We start from the raw sequence: 26,475 nt of genomic DNA on the forward strand, positions 1-26,475 counted from the left end.
TAAGTTATTCAAGTATTTCTCTATCGTTGTGTCAACATTTATTCAGGCATTGCAACAAAAACAACATCAAACATAGCGAGTCCATTAATATGTCTACCACCAGTGAATGAATGAACCCATTCATACATGCCCACCTACAGTAGGCTTTGAGAATGTCTCTATCCTTTGTCGTACAGTACATACCATGATACTAACACCTAACTGGGTTGTTAAGTATTTGGTTGATTACTTATGTGCTCCTACAGTATGGTCTTCTCAATAAGAATATAAATAATGTATTCAAAGTTATTTACATGGTGACTCAGCCAAACGTAGGCCTACTATTATGATCTCATACATACCATACTACTAGTATAATTAGTTTCTTGAAAAGTATATGACGAGGTTGATTGAAGGCAAACAGGTGCTTTGTACAGTAATCAGTTTGATGTAGAGCACCTCCAACATTAATAATACAGTACTCATTAACAATGTTCAAGGAGCAATCAGAGTGATGTGGATGCTGGGTGATGTAAATGCCGGGGTATCAGACAAGGAAAAGAATAAAAGTTAGAGCGGTGTTTCCCTCCTAGATCTTCCTTCCTTCCAGTAATTTGTGAAATATTTAATTTGCATTTTGCCTTTTTTTAAACCCCCTACACCCAGAAATTAATTGAAGCTAGACTTCTGAATGAAAAAAAATGTTATCAATAACTAATGAGTTCCTGCCATTTTATCATTATTAACTAAAGTAAACACATTTGTTCACACTAATTTTTAAACAGAAAACATTTGCAATTTAGGATAAAGAAAACAAGTGTATACAGTATAGAACAGTAAACCATAGAGAACGTTATCTGACTGTGCTATTGTTGAACTTATTTCAGTTTTAATACTACTGTAGACTTTTAATTACTGCTCAGTGCGTTAGAATAGAACATTTTTTTTATAGATGTGATAAAATTACCACCCTCAAGTTCAACTTTAAACCAATATTGTGGATAAAGTTTGAATTGAAGTCAGGACGTAAATAGGCCAGAAAGATAAAACTTAATAAAACATAATTTCTCCATGTTAGATTGATTTACGCCAAAGGCTTTTCTCTTAATGCTAATTGGTTATAAAATGTATCCCAACTACTCCACCATGATCAGTTGAGGAATGTTAGCATCGCAAGATTTTCACCAACTGTTGCACACAAACAATTCATTGGCCATCAACTTATTTGTTATGCACTGTTAACTCTTCACACTATAACCTTGTATGGTGTAACAAGTAAATCCTGCTTGTGCAAAGATTCCAGAAAAGGCTTGTCCTAAAGATCCTCATTTCTCTCATTTTTATTCTGTATTTGTGATCGTTCAACTGGAAAAATCTATTGTAGTAAAGCAGGAATTGATTTGGAGTTTCTAGACTTTTAATAACATGAACAATCAATTCTTTGTACATTTAACAGTATTTTACAACATAAAAGTACCATCATTCAACAATTACAGTACTTTAACAATACAGTATTAAATATGTATGAGTATATATAATTATATTATTGTATTGTAGTCTAATAATTGAATAAACAATCTGCACAAAACATATCTTTTAGATATTGAAAATTGAGTCTATTTCGTTAACTTAACTGGATAAACTAATAATTGCCCATGATCTTTTGAAGGAGAGCTATGATACAAACATGTTGGTTTGTGTTATGTTTAAATAAGGTTTAGATTCTAAAACCAACTTATTCAAATTGAACGATAATGACATTTTTTTTATATTGTAGACATACTCTGGTTTGTTTTGCGTAGTCGTCAACCCGTACCGAAACCTACCAATTTACACAGAAAAGGTTATTGATTTGTATAAAGGCAAGAAACGTCATGAAGTTCCGCCACACATCTACGCCATTACAGACACAGCTTACAGAAGCATGCTCCAAGGTATGTAGCTAGTTTTCCTTTTTTTTCTTTTTCAAAAACTTTTATTTTTTTATTTTATCAAACACATTACAATACATCACTTTACAAACAGAAAAAAAAAGAGGAAAACCAAAGACGTTTGAGGACGTCACTAGTTGTCCTACTCTCATGTTTCTAGTTTATTATCAAGGAGGATGCTGAGCTCCGGAGATCAAAGGGTTTATCTGTGGCTGCAACACGATCACTTCCATGCCTCTTAACAAAAACTGTGCGGCACGGAGAATATGTACTGTACATAGTACAGTATTATTTGTATTTGTCGCTGCCAGACATAAGATCAAAGGACTGTTACGCGTTCCTATTTTGGCAAGGCGAGCTTAGTGTCCTGTTGTTAGATTGCCTTGATTATATTATGCCTGCTATAGACATAGGAAACTAGTATTATGGGGCCTATTCCCAATGCGATCAAAAAGATTATGTCCCAATGTCAATGTTGCCCCATTTCAATATTCACAACAGCTGGTGATGTTCAGCCAACTTACTGTCAGTGTCAAGATGCGATTGTTTTGGTTGCCGACAAAATGTTCATTTTTAGACAAATATTTAAACAATTATTTAATTAAAGGGCCTAAGTAACTGTACTGTCAAGACCTAAGTATACAGTAACTGTACTCAAATTTGTTTAATTTTTTAAGTTGTAACTGAAGTGAAGAATGATGATTGATATATATATTTCTTTTATTCATTTAAAATTCCACAGGGATTGTCATCATCAATATCAACAGACTTTAAAAAATACTACAAAAAAACATGATAAAAAGAAAAAATAAATGTCAATCAATAAACGGTAACGCAAGGTCTTGCTTTCTCTTCAAGAATGAATTGCCTGATTTTACATTTTAAAATATCAAAACTTCCATGAAAAATATCAATATGGCTATTATTTGATTTATTAAATAAAAAATACCATGGATTTGGTATCAAATAAATGTCAATCAATGATATGATTTCTGTAAAGGAGTCAAAACTTTAATACAGACCAAACGTCTGTTTGTATTATCATTTTTTTTTAATGTAAAAATTTATGAGTTTTAAAAACTTTTGAAAAGATTTCAGTACAATGGAAACCGTATCCAGGGTAATAGAATGGTAGAATGTGTTTAAAAATGTATTATAATATTTTTATACATAAAAATTATTAGAGATGAATATAATAACACTGTCTATAAAGCTTTCATATTATCTATAAAAACTCAAAATATTTCCTTTGATAAACATAATGCATCCTTCTGGTATGGTGATTTATGGAAGTACCTTGTGGTTAATAGGTGATCAGTGTAAGTATGTCTGGTGGTACAGTATAGTGTTACTGACCTTTTTAACAATTAACCAACTAAATTATAAGAAGTTACAGTCTTCATGAATCCAATTATACTATATATGAGTGCAATGTAAAAGAGTTTTGAGTAACTGTACGATGGAGAAGGGTGTGATGGGGTATTGGTAGGATTTTCATTGTTGTATTGCATTTAAGTTGATACTTAATTTATAGGAATAAACTACCATGTACAAACAGTACATTAGTTTGTAAACAAATACAAAACCTACAGTAGCCCATCCCCCCCCCCACCCCCTCACCCTGATACCAAAATGGGCCTTTACTATGGTACCCAACATGGACTTAAAACTGTACTATAGTTCCATCAGCCTACCTATTATTAGTATTACCACATAAAAAATACACACCTGGTACAAAATGGGCCTTTTTACTAGAATAGGCACATTGAATACAGTACTTTGTTGCCAAGATAATCTTCAGTATCTACTCAGAAAAAACAAACAATATAAAAATATCCAATTTGAATGTTAGTGCATTTAATGAGGGATTTAAATTCATCAAATGGGTGATTATTTCAGGGTAACTTATATTATGTTTCAACATTTAAGAGTCTTGTTAACACTTAAGAGCCACTTGACCCCCTATACACACAGAAAGACAATTACCTTTTCCTTTACAACAGGAGGGAAATGATGATAATTGATGAGGACTTGACTATATTTATAATTTATTGATAGGTAGGCTGTGCTTGTACTTATTGGTTTCGCTTCTAATTAGTGGAACTGTATATTTAAACAAGAAGGCGACAATTTGTATGAAAATATCAAAAGTTGAATCAGATTATGATTCACCATAAGATAGTACTATTAGTATTATTTAAACACTTTACTAATTCAGGGATGTTATTTGAGATGACAATTTCGAGACGTTTACGTGCTGAAATGCCGGGTTGATTAAACAATTCAGGATCGTTCCCTCTACCTAAGCTACCCTAGTGACTTCCATTTCCTGTTCAATGTGCTAATGACCCCTAATTGGTAACTGTACAACATAACGGCTCTGTCTAGGATGGAGAAAACTATTTGTTTGTTTTTTTTGTCACGTCTACTAATTTTAAAGGACATCTACGAGACAAATTGATCTTTTACAAATTACATGATGTACAGTAATGAAAACATCTAAAATAAAATTAAATAAAAAAAGTTTCAAACAATATTATAATAGAAATTTTGACAGAGGTGTTTTAGTTTAAGACCTGTCGTCTTGTACTGCAGTATAGACAATAACCACACCCATAAAACATATTACTGAATTTTATCAACATGCTCACATTTGATTACAGGCTCTGTGGTATACCTGTGGTTGCCATGCATTTCCAGTTGGTGTACAATGATAGCCAAGGTCATAGGGCAAATTCACTGTTTTTGTAGGAATTCCTCCTGACCATATTTGGAAAGAATCACACAACCATTTAATTATGTTGTGGTGCAACCAGAGACTTATCAAATTCTTTACCTATTATCATGATATCCTGTATGATTTCAAAAGTGCTTAAAAAAATTACAAAGATTCAATATTTTAATTATTTTGAATTAAATTATAATTAACATATAATCTAATGTAAGTTCAGTTTAACATTTACTGTGTTACTGTACATTGATTGTATGTTTTCAAAATATGTTTAAAAATATATTTTTACAAAAATTAAAGTCAATTAAATACTTAATTATCTAAATCAACTCTCCAAATGCATTCTATTTCAATAGAAGAATTTAGGACTCTTTAAATGTGAAAATGGTAATTATTTTTGGGAGAAGTACGGTAAAGGTTTTCATGTAGTGTTTAGAGAGTCTCCGAATTACCAAAATTGTTTCTCCAGAATGCCACCTGTTTACTACTTTACTAACTACAGTACTGTTTAATACAAACCATAGATTTTTGAAATGCTATTAATTACTAACAAAAACTATATTTTCAGATTTAAATATTTATGCTGGTTTTACTGTATATAATACTCTAATCTAAAAAATGGTACATCAAATTTAGTGGGTAGGGTCTAGGCCCCATGGCATGATATTTGGTGGTTCAGTTGTTTATAAAGTAAACTTTACTGACCAGTTGTAATGACCAACACTTGAAGGGTAAAGTACACAACATATAAACTGTCCTAAGTTTACTTTAAATCCAATTTATGCCCATTAAACCTTTAAAGAGCTAGTTTATGTGGGTGTGTAAGTGTTTTGACCCACTTATTTCTATTCTTTCACACTGATAAGTTCCTGCTATCATTTGTTGCAAGACATCACAATTGAAGCTTGTTTTCAACAAGGTGGTCTGAGGGAGATATATGGGATTCTTTTTAAAAATATTTAAACTTGCCTGCTTGTTAAAACTGATAAAGACATGATTTGGAATGTATGTTAACAATAATTCACAGAGGACTGACAGGTGTATGGGAGGAATGAAATATTTGAACCAAAAACAAGTGTTTTACAACAAATATACAGTACTGCTACAAATAGAGATAATATTGGTATTTTGACTTTCTTGCCAGCTGAATTTTGACGCGATCTTTGCAAAACTGGTTTCGAAATAAATGTTCTTTTGCCATCAATAGAAACAGAGCTATGGCTTGTAAATGATCATAAATAAATGCTTATTATTTAATCTTGCCATCAAGTCTAATTTACTGTAAATAATTTGTATAGCGTGTTAGTACTGATAATATTAAAGAATAATAACTATTTATACAGAGTAACTTATTAGATCACAGATCTGTCTTTGCTCAAGTTATTGATTTTAATTCTGGAGAAATAAGTTAAACCATAATTCAACATACAAAGAAAAATGAACAAAGAAATAAAATATTAAATTGGCTTTGTCAGTTTCAACAATGTGGGCGTGTCTGTGTAATACACTGTACTGCTACTAATACAGAATACTGTACATAGTAAAGATTATATTGAAATGTCTTGGCAAGGCATAGTAGTTTACAGTATGTATGGGTGTTTTACAGTTGTTTGATAATTATACAGATAATGAGTGGAATGGTACAAATAACGGCATGAGGTGAATGATGATGAAACAAACGACCAAACAATCCTAATTAATACTAGAAAGGCAGCGATACCATTATAAAACTTTGACAGGCAACTGGAACTCATCTTGGCTTATTCTGTTTTTAGTCTATTTTGTGCCCAGCTTATGTGAATAAACTGACAATAGCCTTCTATACTCTTTAATAGAATTAGCTCAGGGACTAAAAAGTAGAAAACTATTTTTGTACACAATTATTGTTCACAAACTACAAGTTAACAGTAATAGTTATTTAAAACAATGCATACTTGTAGATCTTTTTGGGGTGTGGCATGTTGTTAAATTGTAAGGACTATATAGTGTCAAGCAATTTGATTGGTTCTTGGAGGTCGCCATCAATACTTTAGATGACCTTGTGTCAAGGTACTGTAGATGCAGTATTTACCAGGTCAGCCTTTTGTATTATGGCCACCAGGTTATCAGGTGTTTAGATCCACTGTCCTGTCACTATTATATGGAGTGTATTTATTACAAGGCTGAGGCTTGACAAAAAATGATACAGTTATCAAGTGGTTTGGGCATAATGTTGTTGGATGGATAGTGTGTTGTTAGGCAAGGGTTGGAAGAGGGGCTTTGCATGCAGTATTCTAACTTTTTAATCTAAACTTCAACAACATCAATATTGGCATTTGTTAGCCTACCTGGATAAATTAACATATTAACATATCCTATTGTACTCAAAGAATGAAATACTGCAACTTGGAAAGTAGAACATTTTACATACAGTAGTACAACATTAAAATTCATTCAATCAATTATATAATAATTATAATTATATAATCAATTGTTGCTAGGCTTATATTTATCATACTGTAGATGCTCAATAAGTATGGTAAATTCTTATTCTGATACTTTCTTGTTTAACTGAGCCACATGCCTGTGTTCTCCTGCCTGGTGTGATATTTTGTCCCCTTCATTCTCTACAGTAGGTAGGCTTTCTACTATAGTACTACTACTAATGGTGAGTGAACACGATCAGACTAAAAACCTAGCCAGCCTCTGCTAAATTAGTATCCATCGTATTGTATGATGGACACCTAGTGCACCTGCTATGTTTCAACATTAGATTTTGTTCTGGTCACTTGTTTCAAATTGTCTGTAACTCTCAGTTACAAGACTACTGTAAAGTATTGATGTTTATTACATACAAACGTCATAAATACAGTAAGCATTAAAAACATTCATAAATTTAAAATTAATTACAAATACAAAGCATACTTCAAATGATTACAAAAAAAGAATTTTAATCTAAAAATACTCTAAACAAATGGTATACTTTACTACAGTAGTATATCAAAAATGGATTTACTATCTAAAGGATAAATTGGCAGTAATGCATAATTAGTATTAATGTATCTAACTGTAATTTGCACTTTTCATACTTGTTGTAATCAAATCTTAAAGCTAGCTTCTAACTTCTATTCCTCCTACAGTACTACTTACTTAAGAACATGTTTGATCACAAATTAGATCCATTGTACTTTAACAATTGAAACATAATCGTTTTTATTAACATTGATGCAAATTTATACCAATTTATTTAAATTTATACAAATGAGGGTAAATTGTCTATACTAGTGATGAATGATGTGTCACGGTTGGTTAGTATTCAGTCAGATTGTTGGTAATCTGTTTGTAATTATTTTGAATCATCACATTCATCATAAGAACTCAATTAGGAGAAGTTTCTGCTTGTCTGCACATAAATTGTTGATTTACTTGTGTGATGCTGACACCTTCAATTCAAGATTGGGACCTATGGGTACTGTATTCATCTACCATAATGTAACTGATGATTTCCTGTTATCCCGTAGAAGCACATCCATTCACAATGTTAAATCGTGATAAAAAAGTTTTTGCTCCATCAAAATTACACCTTTTTCGATAACAAATTAGAACACAAACCAATAGTGTGTTATAGTACTAGCTTACTTGGTTAAACTGACAATAGCCAATGCTCTCCAGAGAGAGGGCTTAGATAAAAGGTGTTTAGTTTCTAGAACGCCCCTGTATCATAATGGACTAGTAGAATGCAACCATACATTTATTTCGGAATGTCCCAATGTACTGTACCACCATCATCATTTTGAAGAAAGAACAAGTTGTCACATCCTCAACAAATCAGTGGAATTGTTATCAATAAACACAATAATGTATCTTTCGGATACTATTACAGTAGTTTAGTTTATTTTATTCCAATATATTGTAATTATACAGTAAACAGTACCTTCAAATCAGACAAAAGTTTAAATTGTGTACATAACAAAATACAGTACTTGTTTTAGGGTAGTGTTAGTTATTGCTGAGTAATGGTAAAAACCATTTTAGTAGAGTTCACAAAGTTTCGTGACAAATTTAGGACAATGAGATTATTTAAAATGTAATACTTGCATCTCTGGCAAAAGCAGTTACAATATTCATGGGAGTTCTGCAATAAATTCAAGGCTATTGTAATCAGCAGTAATAATATGGTGATTCTAGCATGTTAAAATTTATAATTATACTTGGAATACAGGAAAAATATGAAAGGGTGTAACTAGTAAAAACAAAAAAAAATCACCTATCTTGACTTTGAAGGGACAAGAGAATGACAACACTACAAACAAAATGTGTTTCATTTTAATGGATGGTACGCTTAATGAATTGAGTGCTTGATAAATTTTAGGTGCTTATCCATGTACTGTCGGTAAAATGAAGAAGAAATCCCTATTAATTATTTTATTAAGTTCTTATTGTTGGAAGGTATACCAATCTTTTTAGAGATAGGCTATTGTTGGTTTATCCAGGGTAGCGGCACTTGTTATAGTGCGATTGGTTTGTGTATTAACATCTCCTAGCAAAACTCTGGAGTTTTGCTAGCTGATTCTACAATGTGTAAATTAGTAGTATTACTATATCCATAGTTCAACAACAATTACTGTATCCCTAATACACTGATACTCATGTACAGTATTCATTGTCCTCATCTAGGCTCCAACCTAAATACCTTAAGTGTCCCCTAGTGGGACAGGTGATGCAGCAGCTCTAGACATTCTGTGAGTTTTACCTCCCACAACCTAGCCTACAGATACTTACATCTGATGTCTACCTTTTTAGATTAGATAGGCCTACAACAGTGTGCATTGTAATTTAGTAAAATTTAAAATGTTCTAGTTCTTATTAATGCTTAATATCACCATTAAATATAATAGAAGAAACTGTTTGTATCAAATTCAGAAGATGAAATAATTCGATTGGAAGGCATTTTCAATTTAATTACGAGTTTCTGCATACCATCGAGTATAGACATCCTATTGTATCCGTGTTGCAGTTGACTTAAACTTCTGGAATTTTGTTTATAATTCAAATATCGCAAAAAAGGGAGGTTTCCAACAAATTAAGCAGTCATTTTGGCACAAAATTCGCATATTAATTGGATGTTCCTCGGGTAAATATAAACACGTTCCTTACTACACAAATAGGAACCTCTTTATGTGCACTGGCCTATGAAAGTATCAAGTTGTGGGTAATGATGGGTGAATTTCACAAGAGTACCGTTATCTTCTGTGTGATCAACAATTGGTTTTGTTGTTGATCCAAAGATTACCTCTTATTATAAGATATTTAGTAATTGCATAGTGTGTACAGTACTGTAGATACAATCTATAATATTTACTACTAAAGTATCAATTATTTTGACGTCTTATGTTTATCGAAATGCTTTCATGCAAGAAACAAGATAAATGTCAACATTCCAATACGAAACAATTTTGCGTACCATACCTCAAATATACATCTTGTATACCTTATTTTTTGGCATTAAAAAGAGAAAAAATAAATTAGATAAATTCAATTTAAATCAAGCCCAACTATAAGGTCTTGTATATTGCAGAAAAACTAGCAACACATAAGTATTATTTATATTTTAATATTTATATTTTAATTATTCAATTGGAGAGTCAGCAAACTTAACAATAAATATTAAATAGGCTACCAATCATTTAATAATTCCTATAATTTCCTCTTCAGTCACAAATACAGACGTCGTGATTGGCAGACTTTTTCAATGATTCACCTTTATCTGGTAGTTTCGGAAGTTTAACCCAGGAACAGTTTCAATTGTTCTATAAGGATATCCCATTGTAGGCTACCTTTTTAATTGTTCCACACCACCCACACAAATATTTGGTTGACTAACTTTCTTTGGTTTACCACAGAAATAATTGTCTTTTATCTTTAATGTATTAGAATTTTTACAAACAAATCCATGTAGTGGTTTGGTTATTAACTAGAATTTAATTAGAGGAACTATTCAATATAATTTATTAGGAAGGGGTTTTTATACAATATTTTGTTACACTGTCTATTTTGTCCCTAGTTTACCTGGATAAACCGAAAAAAAAAATTTGATAAAATTCTCAAAAAAGGGAGAAATATGATGCAAAAAGAGCACCCTTCTACAATAATAGACTAACGCCAACAACGCCCGCACATATGGGCACATCTTATTGCTTATTTTTATTTGATTCAGATATGGCATTATTATTTTAACCATGTTTAAAGCATCTCATTTGTGGAAAAAGAAAAAAGGAAATTGCCTTTCCTCCTCCTAATATAACACAGTAATGTACATGGAGTTGTTATAACATGCTGAAAACATGATCAATTGCAAGTTTATTTTCCAATTCAAATTATAACATGTGATTTGCATCTTATGACACTTGCATCATTTAATGACACCTGTGTAAAGATGTCATTTATCAACACACAGTAGTAGCAGCAGCTGTGGTATCAGCATCTCAAATTTACATACAACTATCATTTCTTGATTATAGTTTTCTGATTTGGTACATAGAAAAATGTTTAGTATTTTTATTTTATTTCTTACAAAATGTTCTTTTTCTTGTTTCTTTGCAGATCGTGAAGATCAATCCATCCTTTGCACGTAAGTATAAGTGTGATGTTTACATCTAAACTTTGTATTCCATCCAATATCAGCCATTATCTCATGTCCATATCCCATGGAAATCTAGTTATACTGTACACACATTTATGGATCCCATAACAAATTTACAGGTTCTTCATCATCATAAACTTTGACCTCCTGTAATTAAAACAGTTGTATAGCTTCCCAGATATAGTAATAATATTTATAATAAAAGTTCCTAAAGGAAAATGCTAAAAGTTTCTAAGGAAAAGTTTGCTTCCTACCCAAAGGAATTCTGTAATTGTACAGAAATGGTTATACTGTACAAATGTTTTACACATTCTGCAGTAACTCTCTCATACCTTCTGCAGTATTCTGTCCCACTTTCTGCAGTAATTCTATTTCAATATTTGCTTTTTCTCTTTGCGGTAACTGTCTTACTTTCTGCAGTAATTGTGTCTTACTTTCTGCAGTAATTTTTTCATACTTACTGCAGTAATTCTGTTGTATTTTCTGCAGTAATTTTATCACACTTTTGCAGTAATTTCTGTCATACTTTCTGCAATAACTATGTCATACTTTCTGCAGTAATTCTGTAAAACGAAATTCTCCATACAGCCACATTTATGTAGCATTTCATTTGCTTTCTTTTAATGTTTCTAATTGTGTCTAAATAATCCAAACGAAGGAAAGTGTAGGAAACTAGGAAGCAACAAAGTATGGCTTTAATGAAGCAACTTGATACTTTAATATCAATGTAAAATGATTTATTACTTCTAACACCAATCCTACAGAATCTCCAGGAAGTACTGTAGTTGTTGCTGAAATCTGACCTAAACTGCTGCTGGTGCCATTGGCTTGTTATATACCTTTTATAGGTAGATAATACACTTCCTATGTCTCATTAACAAAAAAATCAATTTCCTGGTTTAAACAGCCAAAACTATTACATATTTCCTTTATTATTCCTTTACTTACACTTTATTTATCAGGCTCTAATAAATGATATAAACATAAGACAATCAGTAGTTGACGCCCTTATGTTATGAGAAAGGTTATACAACACCAGGTACGTTTTCTCTATCCACAAGTTGGTCATGTTAGAAGAGGTACCAATTACTCCTGAATATACTTGTTGAATTTGAAACCACTTTGACAGTAATATTTTCATGAAATTTAATTTAGACTATGTTTAGAATTTGTTGATAGGTGGGTGATGTGAGCTCCAAGTCCACAGCAGAAAGCCAAGACCTGTCGCGTTTAATTTATCAAGCAGGTTTTCAGATGAGAAAATCCAATTATCTTCCATCAATAAGATTTTGCAGTGTTTGACCACATTAGGGTCTAATTCAATAATGACATTGAACTTTTGCATTCAGAGAGAATTCGTCAACTAATTTGAATCTATAGTACAGTATACTGGTAGTACTACTAGACTAAATTTTTACTTGTAATAAAGGTTACTTTGAGTAGAGGTACAGAAAGTTGACATAGGGTCAAGTGGGCCCAACCAGCCAATGTTAGTTCAGCACTTCATTCTACAATTTTAGGCCGTGATGACCCCCCCCCCCCTCCCCCCCCCCTTCCTCTTTATCTCATTTGAAAATGAAAAATCCATCATGGGTGGTCGAAATACATATTAAACTATTGAAATGTGTATGAAAAAGCATACTGAAATTTTCATTTCAGTTTCATTTAAAGTAGAATTTGCTTCCTCAACTCAATGTATCAACACAAAACCTCTGACATAATGATACCAGTGTCAATAGAACAATTTTCTATTTTTAGTGAAAGTTAGTGATGGTCCCCTATTGTGAGTGGTACAGCTCATTTACCAGTAACCAAACAATAGTGGTACTGCTGTGATAGGTATGCTTGGAATCCACAAGTTCTTTTACTTAGTAAACATTCAACAATTCACCACTTCTTATTATCCAATAGTCTGTGTTCAATGTTTTGTTTTATTCTAAACACTGGGTCTTCTGATAAGAAGATCTTGTTCAATGATCACGTCAAGGATTAGTTAGATATTGTCATTGCTATTATTCTAAAGCTCTGTCTGCACTATCAACTAGTTTGACAAAAAAATGCGATGTGCCCAAATATGGTAGTGATATGCCTAAATATGGTAGTGATATGAAATCATAATGTCCGTATGGGCAGATCACATGTTTTTGTGATAGTGTAGAAAGATAGTCAAATTGACTGGTCTTTGAGATGAATGATAGTTAAATTCTTTCTTTAGATTCTGTCAATTTAACATTTTTCGGTGACAAACAATAAAAACAAGTTGAAATCCAAACTAGTACTACTACTACTAGTTCAGTAGGTTTTGGTTGCTTGCTTACAATCCCAAGGTCCTTGGTTCAATCCTGACCTAGTGCCAAAGTTGATACTATAGCTGTCTATGCACCTTAAATACCGGTAGATGGTAAACGGGATGCTGTAGTTATAAGTTAATTTTAGCTATAGCCTTATGATAATAAGTTTGTATTACAAACAACTTCTCAAATGAGTTTATGTATATTAGGTTATTAAGTATAATTGGCAAGTTACTTGCTGTTGGATGTAAAGAAGGAAAAACAACCAATAAAAGAAAAAGAAAGAAAACAATTTCTTAGAACTACAGTTTACCTTGACAAAATGTCACTGTGCACAAAACTTGATGTTGGCGGAGAGGGGGTGGAAGCGGATTATGGGGGTAACTTGGGTCAGATAGAGAATCAGAGAAGGATGTTGATGTATAATTTACCCTATAGGCATATCAAACTGTGATTCAATGTCATATATGAAATGAATACAAATTAGTGAGGAGAGTGAGTCATAGCCAAGGCCACTAAAATAGTCCAGTTGTCTTCTATAAAATTATAAAATTACCATTTCCTCTCATCACCTATTTAGTTTGAAAGCTTTCCATTTTTTAGAAACTTTTCAATAAAGAAAAAAACAGGTTATACTGTAGTTACATTTACCAAATAACTTTAAAAATTATTTTAAAAAATGACACAGACTTCCCGTTGTTTGTTATTTTATAGTTCTAATTAATGCATAAATAAGAATCTGTTCTTCTGTTTCAACTGGTCTGAAAGACATTTCTAAATCCTTGAACTTGTACAGCAATCAATCAAAAGTCAGAATCCTAGTAAAAGCACTTTTTTTTCTCTCCATTTTACACCTTGATGTCATATCACATTGCTTGCTAGCAATATTGTTTTATAATTTTCGTGCCACAGCTCTTGCCAGCTATGTCCCAGGAGGACATATTCATTAATAAGCTGTTTCATAGCGATAGCTTTAGTATCTAAGGCTGACAGTTTTGCGAATTTGTAAACTCGACTATAATTTATAGGTCCCAGCTGCTGGACCCAAAAAACGTCTGGGAAAAGAGTCTATGAGGGCTCACGCTTGAACGATTTTGGTTTCTCGCCCTTTGATTGGTTGACGCGAATCAACAGATTGGGGAAGAATTTTCTCACTTACCACCGTGAAGTCACGTTGTCTGTAGAGGGTATTCAGCTGCATACCTACAGTACAGGTTGAGGTCACACATAAACAGGTTACAGCACATTAAAGTTTAATATTGACCATTTTTAAATGCTATTTTTTAATTAGTATATTAATATAATACGTTGTTGGAAAGGTACACATGTCTTCTTTCAAATTCTGTGTATACTAACTAATGAAAAAATGGGCATGTGATTCATAATTAAAAGAACTATCTGTGATTTGTATGTATTTTTGCGATTAAAGGACAACTTTTTAATAATTAATCATAAATTAATCAAAAGAACAATGATTAATGTTAAAATGTCGAGTGGCTTTTTTTGTAAGAAATATTTCTTGTTTAAATTATATTCTGCAACTGTATAGAGAGATGGTGCCTTCACCCACCGCAGTTCTTCACAGTACATAGATGATTATAATATGGCAATCTCATGCTGTCAAAACCATCTATTGGATCAGAGTGCTTCATTTTTATGGGCGTTTTCACCTTTCACAGAATAAGCATTGTTAAAAGTCCCACTTTGCCTAATGACTCCTTTCTATCGATTTTGGTTGGTTATGAATAGAACCCCTGGACTTCATGAGCCCCATATTAATTTTTGTGGATTTTAAGTTAGGTGACATCGCTGTAAATCATTCCTAAAAAAAACGTAGTGTTAAAAATCTATGACAGTTGCCAATGTAACTGTACATACAGCTAGTATTTAGTAAGCTAATTCAGGGTATATTCCTAATGAAAGTAGACATACAGTACCGTACATACTACAAGTATATAAAGTATTTGAGTAAGTGGCCAAACGTAATCCATAGCTATAACATCGGCAAGTGTTCCAGGCTCACTTGCTCCGTGGTTCTGGTGGTAGAACGAGTCGTCTTGGTTAAGGACTGTAACTTATTAACCGTAGGTACATTGTATGTGCACTTTAAAGAACCTAGTACATCTTTTGAGACGAGAGACTTTGGTGTACTAGTTCACACGCAAGCAAATGATGGAGCGCCTACAAGAACTTGTATATTATTATGTTATCATTAGGTTATGTGTGATTTTTATTTTATTACAGAGGAGAATCTGGAGCTGGTAAAACAGAAAACACAAAGAAAGTTATTCAGTACCTAGCCTATGTTGCCTCAAGCAGAATTACTAAATCAGGTGCAACGTTAACTCCACAAGCTCTACAGGTAATTAACCTACTAGATTTACTGTCAACTGTATACAAATATAAAATTATTAAGATTTTAAACTATTACAAACATTGATAAATTACTTAATACAATGATATCTTAATATACAACACAACCCGTTCAATGCAAAGAAAATGGAATCTTTGAGTCTTAAAATAGAGAATTTGTTTTGAAAAATTTTATTGGTAAGGTACAACACTTTTTTTTATTGTACCTGTACCTCTGTTGCACGGTTTAAGATAAAATGCCCTATTTACTTATTCTTGATAAAAATCTGCAATCAGCAATAATAGAATAGGCACCCCATAATCTTGTTTCTTTTTACACCTAAAAGGTACAGGAGCACGCCCTCAGTCTGGCTAAAGTAAGTAGGTTGGAGAAAACAAACAACAGACATTTTGTAACCATTTTACATTTTGGGACAGGTTTTTCACCCTTAGATTTTTAGAGTTTTGCTGTCACGTTTTGCTTTCAGGTTTGAATTAATTCATAAACTCATATTTGTTTATACCATTTTTTTTATTGTTATTTTGTAGCTAACACTTAGTTTATGGGTGGTTGCAATGTTCACACAATTTCTTGTTTTTTCTAAAAAAGTTTTGGTTTATTAAATAAGAGTTGTCCACTAACATTGTTAAAAATTTAGATCTTACAGTTTTTTCATAACATTAACTACACTATCAAACCAATTCTTGAGGGTAGGGTATCCCAGCTATTCGCCATACACAGTAGATGTAGTACTAGAGGTTTAGACCCTTCTTTTGTTAGGATCCACTCCTTGTAATTGTGTCTGATATTTCGACACTTTAAATACAGTAGATTTTAGCTAACCTCATTCTCTGTTGCTATCCCTATCCTATGTGGCTATCTGTTCTCATAATGTATTCGTTTATTCCAATTCTAATTTTGTTTTACTAGATTTATATATTCCCATCCACTTGAATTAGATAAAATTATTATGGTTACCCTGTTTCTTGTACACCTTTTCTTGTGGGAAACTATTTTAAATACTGTTTATGGCCTTTTGTAATCTTTTAATATTCTAAAGTCCAGGTTTGTGGGTAGTTAAATTACTAGCTAGATAGAATATTCCTGGTGGTTAGTTTGGGTAAAACTTCTCACTATGTAGTACTTGCCATTATTTGTATGCATTGCCCATCTTAATTGTACATTTAGATAGTTGAGATGTTAATATTTTACAATTGTTTCATTACAATAGCCTTTATTGAATGTTTAGTAATCCAAACATCTATTTTCCTTTATACATGCATTTTTAATTCTTTACTTTAGTATCAATTCAATTTTTAAATCTTGTACAATATTTCAGAAAAATCCATACCAAATTTATGATTTGGACACAAATTTATGATTGGTTGGACACAAATTTATGATTGGTTGGACACAAATTGTTGATAATTTAAAATGAAGGATAGATAGATGGTATTGAGTCACTATACAATTGATATCTCCTTTATTGGAAAAAAATTCCGACACAGTTGCTACAGTGTAATTACTGCAGTAATTTACAAGCAAATTATTTTTGGGTTTAAAATAAGTAAAATTTCTGCAGCAACTGTAGTAAAGAAAAAGTTAATCTCATAGTTATGCAATAAAAAGTGTCATCGCTTAATGGATTAGTATACATTTCAACATCCTGATAATAGATGTCATGATTGGTTGAGATCCAGTAATCCGTAGTTTACTATCATTTTGCATAGTTTCATTGACATTCATTTAGTGTATTTTGTTTCTTTCCCCATCATTTGTTTGCAGCTTAAAATATTACAATTGGAAGTGAGTTTATGCAAATTTATGCAAATTTAAATTAGTTGTGATAGCATATGCATTATTTGATTTTAAAAAGTTTTGTCTTCTGTTCGCAATAGGTATTTTATTTCTTGGGTAGTTTTTTTTGTGTGTGTTTTTGGCAATGTTGTAGTTGTACTGTACAAAGCATGTTTGTATTATCTTTGGACTGGTGCAATTACATTCCCTGTGAAGCACAGAAATTAGCTTCTGGTCTTATTGTCTTGTTTGCATCAGTCCTGAAAATTGTCAAATGGTTCTACTGCAGTTACTGCAGTAGAATCATTTGACATCGTCCTATGCAAATACATCCTCATGTCTACATTCACTGATGATTCCAAAGTAATTGGTAACCGATTTTAAAATATTTAAATTTCCAACCCATGGAATAATAAAATGTTGATTATAAAATGTTGAAACTTCAAACATTGGATCTGAAAGGTATTGGAGTTATATCGGAGGTACTACTATATAACTCTGATTCAGATCAGCTTAAATCTGTTCTATGCATGGTTAACTTGGTGTATATGGACACAGCTACTGATACCAATTCGGATGGTTATTAGTAGAAAGAGGAACTAATACTGTGTATACAGTATGAGATTTTCAATTCTATAGTAATATTTAAAGTTATATAATTATACATATAAAGGGTGGAATTTAGGTTAAATGTCTGAGTGACATCAGTGAATGCACGACCTGTTTATTGTGAAAGCTTGTATCATAGTTGTATGCTATTATTGTTAGATCGTAATCCAACAAAGTTGTGAATACCCTTTTATAAACCCACCTTCTATATGAACATTTTATTTCCTTTTAAAAGTATTCTGTATGAAAAAAATGCACATTTTTGTAAAACTGTACCTCAGACTATGTTACTGTTGTATTTGAGAGTATATAATAATACTATATTTGGATTGTTTTGTCCTGTATAAGGAAACTAAAACTGGTAACTCTCTACAGTGATTAGAACTTTCCTCAATCCATTTTTTTTTATATAAAATTGAACTTAAATGCCAAATAAGTAACTTATTGGAGATTTTACAAAAGGAAACAGTCCTTTATTTAAAAATGTTGATAAGCTATTACATGCATACACAGTAGTCGATTCTCAGAACTGTATTTTTCAGTATCATAGGAAAATTCTGTATACAGGGTCACATGTGTCAAATATGATTTCTGTATCATACAAGTACTAGGCCATATCCTTAACATAATATAGGCAGCATATGTTACACTGTATTACAGAATTTGCCTATGATACACTAGGCGAATTATGTGTAGAGATACTATTTAGGACAGAGAATCAGGTACACACAAGTAATACTTTATCAATTTCTCTTTTCTCCCAGTATTACAGATTTCTGTTAATTGTTATTCTGATCATTTTTAATTACCATGTTTTTCCATATCACAATATTTTCACAGTCTCATTGTTCATTTATCATTGTTTGAAATGGTAATGAGAATTAGTTAATCTATTTCAATATTAGAAGTACAGTTTGTGATGTATATATTGTTTTGACTATATCAACATATTTAATTGATGTGTCCTTATTGTTATACATTTTATTTTTGTGAATATAATTATTAATGTCACTATACCGTAATTTATCGTAAATGATTAAACAAGTGCGAACAAGGTTTTCTGCCCATCAGTTTAATTTCAGTTCAATGACATTGTGCCACTTTTAAATTTTTAAATTGTTTTCTGCAACTTGCAACTTCATAGATGCTTGCAGTTTAGGCTATTTGACTTGATATTCAAAATATATCCGACTTTAGCCTAGCGCTTACTTGACAGAAAACACCAGATCTGTGCACACCTACAGTGCATATTTTGCTGCGATACAGTCCATATTTTGCTGTGATGCAGTGCGTGTTTGACTGCAATATAGTGCATATATTATTAGACTGAGATACATTGCGCATTTGACTGCAGAACAACGCGTATGTTTACTGTAGTAGTTATTACTTAACCTACAATGGAGTGCCTGCCTTGATTATTCAAAATGCACTAATTTGATCATTTACGGTATTGTATTTTTAACTGCATGTATAGTTAGATCATGGAGTTGGAAATAACAATCTCAGTCTCCATGTACAGTATAGATATTCCTGTAGTCTACCAAATAACACTGTAGTAGATAAATAAACATGACTTTGTACTGAAAGAGAAGGTACACCATTACAAGTACATAGCCTATCTATGCTGAATTAAAGGCCACTTATATAAATAGATGACAACACTACTTTCATGACCTATTAATACTTTCAAGAGATTTATGAACTTCATTCAATCGCCATAATAATAATTAATTTATTCAATTATCATAATTTTTGTTTTCATTTTGTCAAAATTACTATAAAAGTTTTAGAATTTGAAACCATACAGCATTATTTATTGCAATCTAATTTTAATATTCATTATTTTCAAATTTTATTGATCATTTTATAAAAAACAAAGTCATTCACTTAATTTAAGTTTGTGGATTTCTAATTTCCACCGTTGAACACACTCGCACCTACACATTTTGGGTAACCTACAGAAAACACCTCATTTGCATACGGTAAATGTTAATATTAACCCATCACTATTGCCATCCACCTAATTTGCATACCTTGTAGTTAGTACACCCACCTGGTTAAGATACCACCTGGTTATTTTGAGTTTAACAGTTCATGAGCACATTACATTAACCTGGCATCGTATTCTTCTCCCATCCCAAAACAAGGCTGCAGGGGGCCTAGGTCGAGGAGCCATCGTAAGTATCCACTGCACTACAGTACCTGCTTCAACTAAACATTATGGAACATTAAATCAATCACAATAAAACCGACTTTGATTACTATGATAAAAATATATAATTATTAATTTAGTAGTATTGTGTTTGTGTAATGGCATCCAAAAGTTGGTTTTAAGTGATAAGATTTAATGTTCTATTTAATAATACACTGCATTTTATGTGGATTGTTGTTAAACAGTTTCACTACACTAACATAAAGGCATGCTTGACATTTTTGTAATTTTAATACTTTTTTTTTCACTTTTCAATCTTTTTTGTTTTTAACTGATTTACAGTATTCATTTTGTTTATCTTTCCATCTTATTCTGATATTTTGTGTGTATTGCATCTCAAATTTCTGCCTGTAAAAACCTCTCTTATTCTACTGAAGTAATGTTAGTCTACTGCATTAATGTCTATAGCAGCTAACTCTACTGCAGTAATGTCTACTGCAGTATGTCTATAGCAGTAATGTCTACTGAGGTAACGTCTACTGCACTAGTGTCTATAGCAGTAAAGTCTACTGCAGTAGTGTCTATAGCAGTAATGTCTACTGCAGTATGTCTATAGCAGTAATGTCTACTGCAGTAACGTCTATAGCAGAATGTCTACTGCAGTATGTCTACTGCAGTAACGTATCTAGCAGTAACGTCTATAGCAGAATGTCTAATGCAGTATGTCTATAGCAGTATTATTTTACACACTCCTTCAGTAATATGTCAAATCTTCTTGTTTATGTGATGTTTATGTATTATGGTACTGCAGTAATCTTTTCTAATACTGCAGTCAATGTAGTAGAATTATTTTAACACATTTATATGTTATTGAATGTTAATGTTATATGGAAATGTTGTTTGTGCCTGTGTCTATTGTTTGTATGGCTATCTTTCATACTGTACTTCAACATATTATTGTATTATTGTATTCAGTTGTACCTGTAAATGTAATTTAAATAGAAGTTCTTATCTGTTTGTGTGTGTCTATCCCTAAACTAAAGCAGTGATTTATTCTTTGTAATCATAAACTGTACAAATATTCTTGTTGCAAAACTTAATCTGCTGATAGGGTTGGAGAAAATTAATCTTCAAATATATCAGTATTCTGAGTCATTACTGTACTTTTGAAATTAACAGCCATGTATTATGTGTGTATTACAAGTAATGTGTGTGTTTGGGCCATGGGAAGTGGATTATAATATTGTTCTCATCAGCAGTGTGAACAATTCAACCTTGCATCCAAGATATAGATACCGAGATTGATGATGAAAAATAACAATCTTGCGATATCTTCATTCTCATCTTCATGACTTTCTGTATTAAATTATAAAAAAAAAGGGTCCAACGCTATGTAGGCGGCAACATATATAACATGGAGTTAATTTGACATGATTTCGCACATGATTACTGTACAATCTTCTAAATGAAAGTTATAGAAACCCATACCCAAAAGGTGCCGCGAGAACTATATAATGTAAATCCTCTGGCCATGTATTATTGCTTGTTGTTCAAATGTCTTCATGTTTTGATTCTGTTTTGACAATTGTGTCTGTTTTGGATTATGAATACCAGATCATGGTACTTTACTAAGAAGGCCATCTCCAAGGTAGAATGGAATTTACAAAAACCTTTCTACATTGTCACAAATATGGCCCTGATCCCTGCTGCTGGCACTCATTTCAGATTTAACAACTGAAGAGAGAAAATATGTAAAATATGACATGAGTTATTGGCCCCTAAGCAGATCAAGTCTGGAGTCTACCATTTTATTACCCTGATTTCAACCACTTTAGGCTCAATATTGGTATAAAGCAAATATATGTCATACATGAGATAATTATATTATAATTGGACTAATCAAGCTAGAAAAAAAAATGGTGGTAGTATAAAATGTATGGTTGTATATGGTAGGTCAAAGATTTATATCTAAAAACTATAAAGGTAATTACGACTTAAAAACTTAGGTACATAATTCTAGGCTGTTGGACAGTACAATAAATAAAATAAATAATGTAGTAGACACTTTGTGTGTAAAATTAAAAGAATGTGACACCTTAAAAGTAAACCCCATCTCCATACTGGTCTAAGCATTTAAATGCAGGCCCACTTGTTTAACAATTCTGATTTTTGGCCTAAAGAAATAATGAAAAGTTTTATTTGTATTATTGCCCAGACATTCCAACATGCCAATTCATATTTGCAAATGTGTGACCTCTGACATTTGTACTAAATTTTCAAGCAGCACCTTGGATAGGTAATCACATCATCTTTTGACAGTTGTATGACCCAAGGTCAAAACCACCATCAATGCCAAAGCTTAGCAAATTGCTATTTAATTGTTCCATGGCCAAATTGTACATAGTCATGCTAATTAAATACTTCCACAATAGCTCTTTTTTTCTGTAAACAATTAGTTCATTATCTTAAAAACAGAAGTGTTCAATATTCTCAGTATTCCTAATACAGTAGAGAGCCACACCTATTAAAAGAAAACTTGATGAACGAGGGGATATGTTAAACATAATACTATTATGAGGATAGGCCTATTACGGGGACACACTTGGATCCAAGTGTCCTCTGTAAGTCTTAATAGGTGCTATTCTACTGTACCTAATAATTCATTCAAAAACATTGAATGTTAACATAGGCGTGGGGTTAGTTAAGAATACTCTTGTCAACCAGAAATAAGAGCAGAAACAGGCTTACAATAATTTAAAGCAACTGCAACAATATACACTGTTCAAGGTTTCTTTCAAATTGTAAAGATTATGATTTTAAATTGAGGGTATTAAAGAAAGGAAGGAAACTGTATATAAAAAGAGAGACTATAACGATTGATAAAGCAAAACTAAAATAGTTGAACTTTGTTTTTTAAATCAATATGCAGCATACACAACTCCTTCTATCCAGGGCACCAAGACATTTATGTTAAAACACATGCGATTAGTGAAGTATAACAATTTATATTTTGCAATGACTAAACTTTTTATAAATGTGTGTCCAATTCTGCCAATAGTATTTTAAAGCATAGTTTAAACTTTAAAATTTTGGAACATGAAAGAGGATATTAACATAATGTTTATTTATAGTTTATAGTAAACGAATAAATTAAAATATTATAGTGAAGTTAGTGGTAGGCAGTATAGAAACAATACAGTATTACAATACTACAACCATTTCCCTAAATCTGTTTTTTTTTCGCAAAAAATATGTTCCTTTGATGGTTATTATTATTAAGTATTTTTATAATTATTTATTGGTAAGTTATATGTAGGTAAGAATATTTACTCTTGAAAAATATAATGCAATCAATTTGTGTATATTTTTTCTTTATTTCTGTACTTTATTTGCCATGAGCTTCTCTCTTTATCTGCTGTGTGAATCATATGTGTATGCTTAATTCTTGATACCACTCACTACCTTTCATATAGTGTCTATTTATACTCCTTGTTGCATTTACATTTAGCATTTTGAATGCTTGTTTGAAATTGAGAAATCTTCCTTCAAATACTTTGTCACTGGTCTTTGAAAGAGGAAGTGACAATGTGCGACAATTTAAGTGTGTCTTTTAATATGATGTTATCATTGTTATTTACAGGGAGAACTCGAAGCCCAGCTTCTCCAAGCCAACCCAATTCTTGAATCATTTGGAAATGCTAAGACCGTGAAGAACGACAACTCTTCTAGATTTGTAAGTATTTATAATAAAGTAGGACCTCCCATTGGAACCCTCCTATTGAGAGCTCACTCATATTAAGGGGGCATATTCCCCATGAAATGAGAAGCATATATGTTTTAACACTACAGCAAACCTCTATTCAGGGGACATACCTATTAAAGGGACAATTTGTTGGTTTCCACTGTAGTGTATTATTCAATTTAAAATATTCCAGACTAGGTACCACAGTACTGTCAGATTTTTTATAATATTTGTGGAATTCTGATCCTATTACTATTATTGATTGATAAATAGTTTAATCCATAAGATTACCATAACAGGCTTTACATAATATAGTAGATAGTAAAAGCTATCCTTGCTGCTTGGTAGAATATAAGGTGTGGTAATCCTTTATTATACGACACTATTGTTCCCGAGAATTTATATTGTGAACATTATTTGCAATATTGGAATGTTCTCTAATTCACTATACCTCTTTTTTAGTTTCCTTAAAACAAACTTAAGTAAAGTAATTGTATATAAAGAGTATGCTTCTATAGTAACATAAATCAACGACAGTAAAATCTTTTTTTTTTTTATACCCAACAAATTTTAAATAAATGAAACACCTGTTTTGTTGCCTTTCTGCATCATAATATTGGCATTCCAAAGTTGTTTTTCAAGGAGAAAAATTTACATAAAAAATAAGGCAAAACTAAAGATCAAAAGATAATAACACTTGACAATCATTCAGTTGTACAATCTTCACCATTACTTCTTGCTTGCATTTGTGTGCTCAATTGTTCTCAACTTTAGGGATCACCTAAAAATATTAATTAACCAATATAAATATTAATGAAATGTGTCATAATACGTATTTTAAATAACTTACTTTATCACAAAACAAAAATCTAATGCTAAAACCAATTGTTTTTTTGTTTGTTTTTTTTTTAGTTGAATGGAATAAACCCTTTTAAATAAATATTAAAGTGCATTGGAAATGAATTTAAATAACAAAAGATTATGAAATACTGCAAAAAATAATAAAAATATAATTAATTAACATTTTGGAATCTGGAATTTTCTTCATTATGTATGCCTAAACTAATATACATATCATAATTGACAATGTTTAAGATAGATCACAATGTAAAAGTTAAATTAAGTACAATTGTACTGTGACACCATAATTAGTTTAGATTCCACTACTGGTCGGCTCATGTTTAACACAGCAAGTACATTCAATCAATATATTTTACCCTATTTTAACTGTTAGATACTAATATGGAATGACATTTTCTTCTTTTCAGGGTAAATTCATCCGCATCAACTTTGACACATCTGGATACATTGCTGGAGCCAGTATTGAGACCTGTATCCTTAATTGCAAATTTTAGCTCATATTTTACTGCAGTAAATTGTAATGCATTATTTTCCCTGCAGTCATGCAGTAATTAAATTTTTTTTTTGGTACGGTAAGAGTTGCCAACCAGAAGGAAATTGTTACCATAATAACAGTGTTTATGGTAACAATTTCCTTCGTTATTTTTCGTGTTATTAACACCAGTGTGAATAGGTTGGGAACTTGCATGTTTTCAGTGTAATACCATACTAATATAATTCCGGTGTGAATGAGGCTTTGAAGATAGTAATAAGATTGTAATAAGTTGTCAGTTGGATACAGCTAGTGTTAATTAGGTTTACCCTTCTGCATAACGACCTACTTTCGTGTTCTAAACCTTAATTATGATTAGATTTACTAGAAAAGGCACGAGTCATCCGACAGCAATCAACTGAGAGAACCTTCCATTTCTTCTACCAAATTCTTAGTGGTACTTCAGCCAAACTAAAAGGTAATATACTTAATATAATTATTTATATACATAAAATTGTAAGAAATTATATTGGCCCTAAATCGGAATTTAAAAATGGTGTAAAAAATAAACACTTGTCTAGTGCCTCTTTCACATTACTTGGAAAACTTACACACACCGAGGCATCAGCACTGCCATTTTGTATGCACTGTGTGTAAATTCTTTTGTTTTATTAGAGAAGTTAAAGATGTATTGTCCCACAAAAACATGAACAATAAGATTAATAAAATCATACTTTAAATAGATTATTTTGTGGCTTTATTAAAGTTACTCATTTCTGTAGAAAAAATAATAATGTTTTTACTTATAAAATGACAAAATAAATGGTTAAATTCAACCAAAAACCAATTGGCTGGTAGCCAATTTGACTATTGTTTTGCTTTAATTACGTTTTTTTTTTGGTAAATACTTTTTTTTTTCTGATCCAATTTTTGGT

At 31.6% G+C, this 26,475-nt stretch overlaps 1 protein-coding gene across 6 annotated transcripts in view; it reads left to right on the plus strand.

Annotated features, from left to right (window-relative positions):
- The window catches only part of LOC140063529 (uncharacterized), a 45,541-nt gene that overhangs the window by 960 nt on the left and 18,106 nt on the right, over positions 1 to 26,475 (plus strand). For 2 of the 6 annotated variants that reach the window (XM_072109890.1, XM_072109892.1), the window contains exons 2-10: positions 1,757 to 1,913; positions 11,224 to 11,251; positions 15,799 to 15,916; positions 16,254 to 16,283; positions 17,693 to 17,713; positions 20,461 to 20,490; positions 24,106 to 24,198; positions 25,476 to 25,539; positions 25,920 to 26,018. In XM_072109890.1, the coding sequence (XP_071965991.1) occupies positions 1,757 to 1,913; positions 11,224 to 11,251; positions 15,799 to 15,916; positions 16,254 to 16,283; positions 17,693 to 17,713; positions 20,461 to 20,490; positions 24,106 to 24,198; positions 25,476 to 25,539; positions 25,920 to 26,018 (640 nt within the window). The remainder of the gene's footprint in view (positions 1 to 1,756; positions 1,914 to 11,223; positions 11,252 to 15,798; positions 15,917 to 16,253; positions 16,284 to 17,692; positions 17,714 to 20,460; positions 20,491 to 24,105; positions 24,199 to 25,475; positions 25,540 to 25,919; positions 26,019 to 26,475) is intronic. The other 4 variants (XM_072109894.1, XM_072109896.1, XM_072109891.1 and 1 more) reach the window with 3 other exon arrangements.

The sequence above is a fragment of the Antedon mediterranea genome, chromosome 1, assembly GCF_964355755.1.
Source record: "Antedon mediterranea chromosome 1, ecAntMedi1.1, whole genome shotgun sequence".
Lineage (NCBI taxonomy): Eukaryota > Metazoa > Echinodermata > Crinoidea > Comatulida > Antedonidae > Antedon > Antedon mediterranea.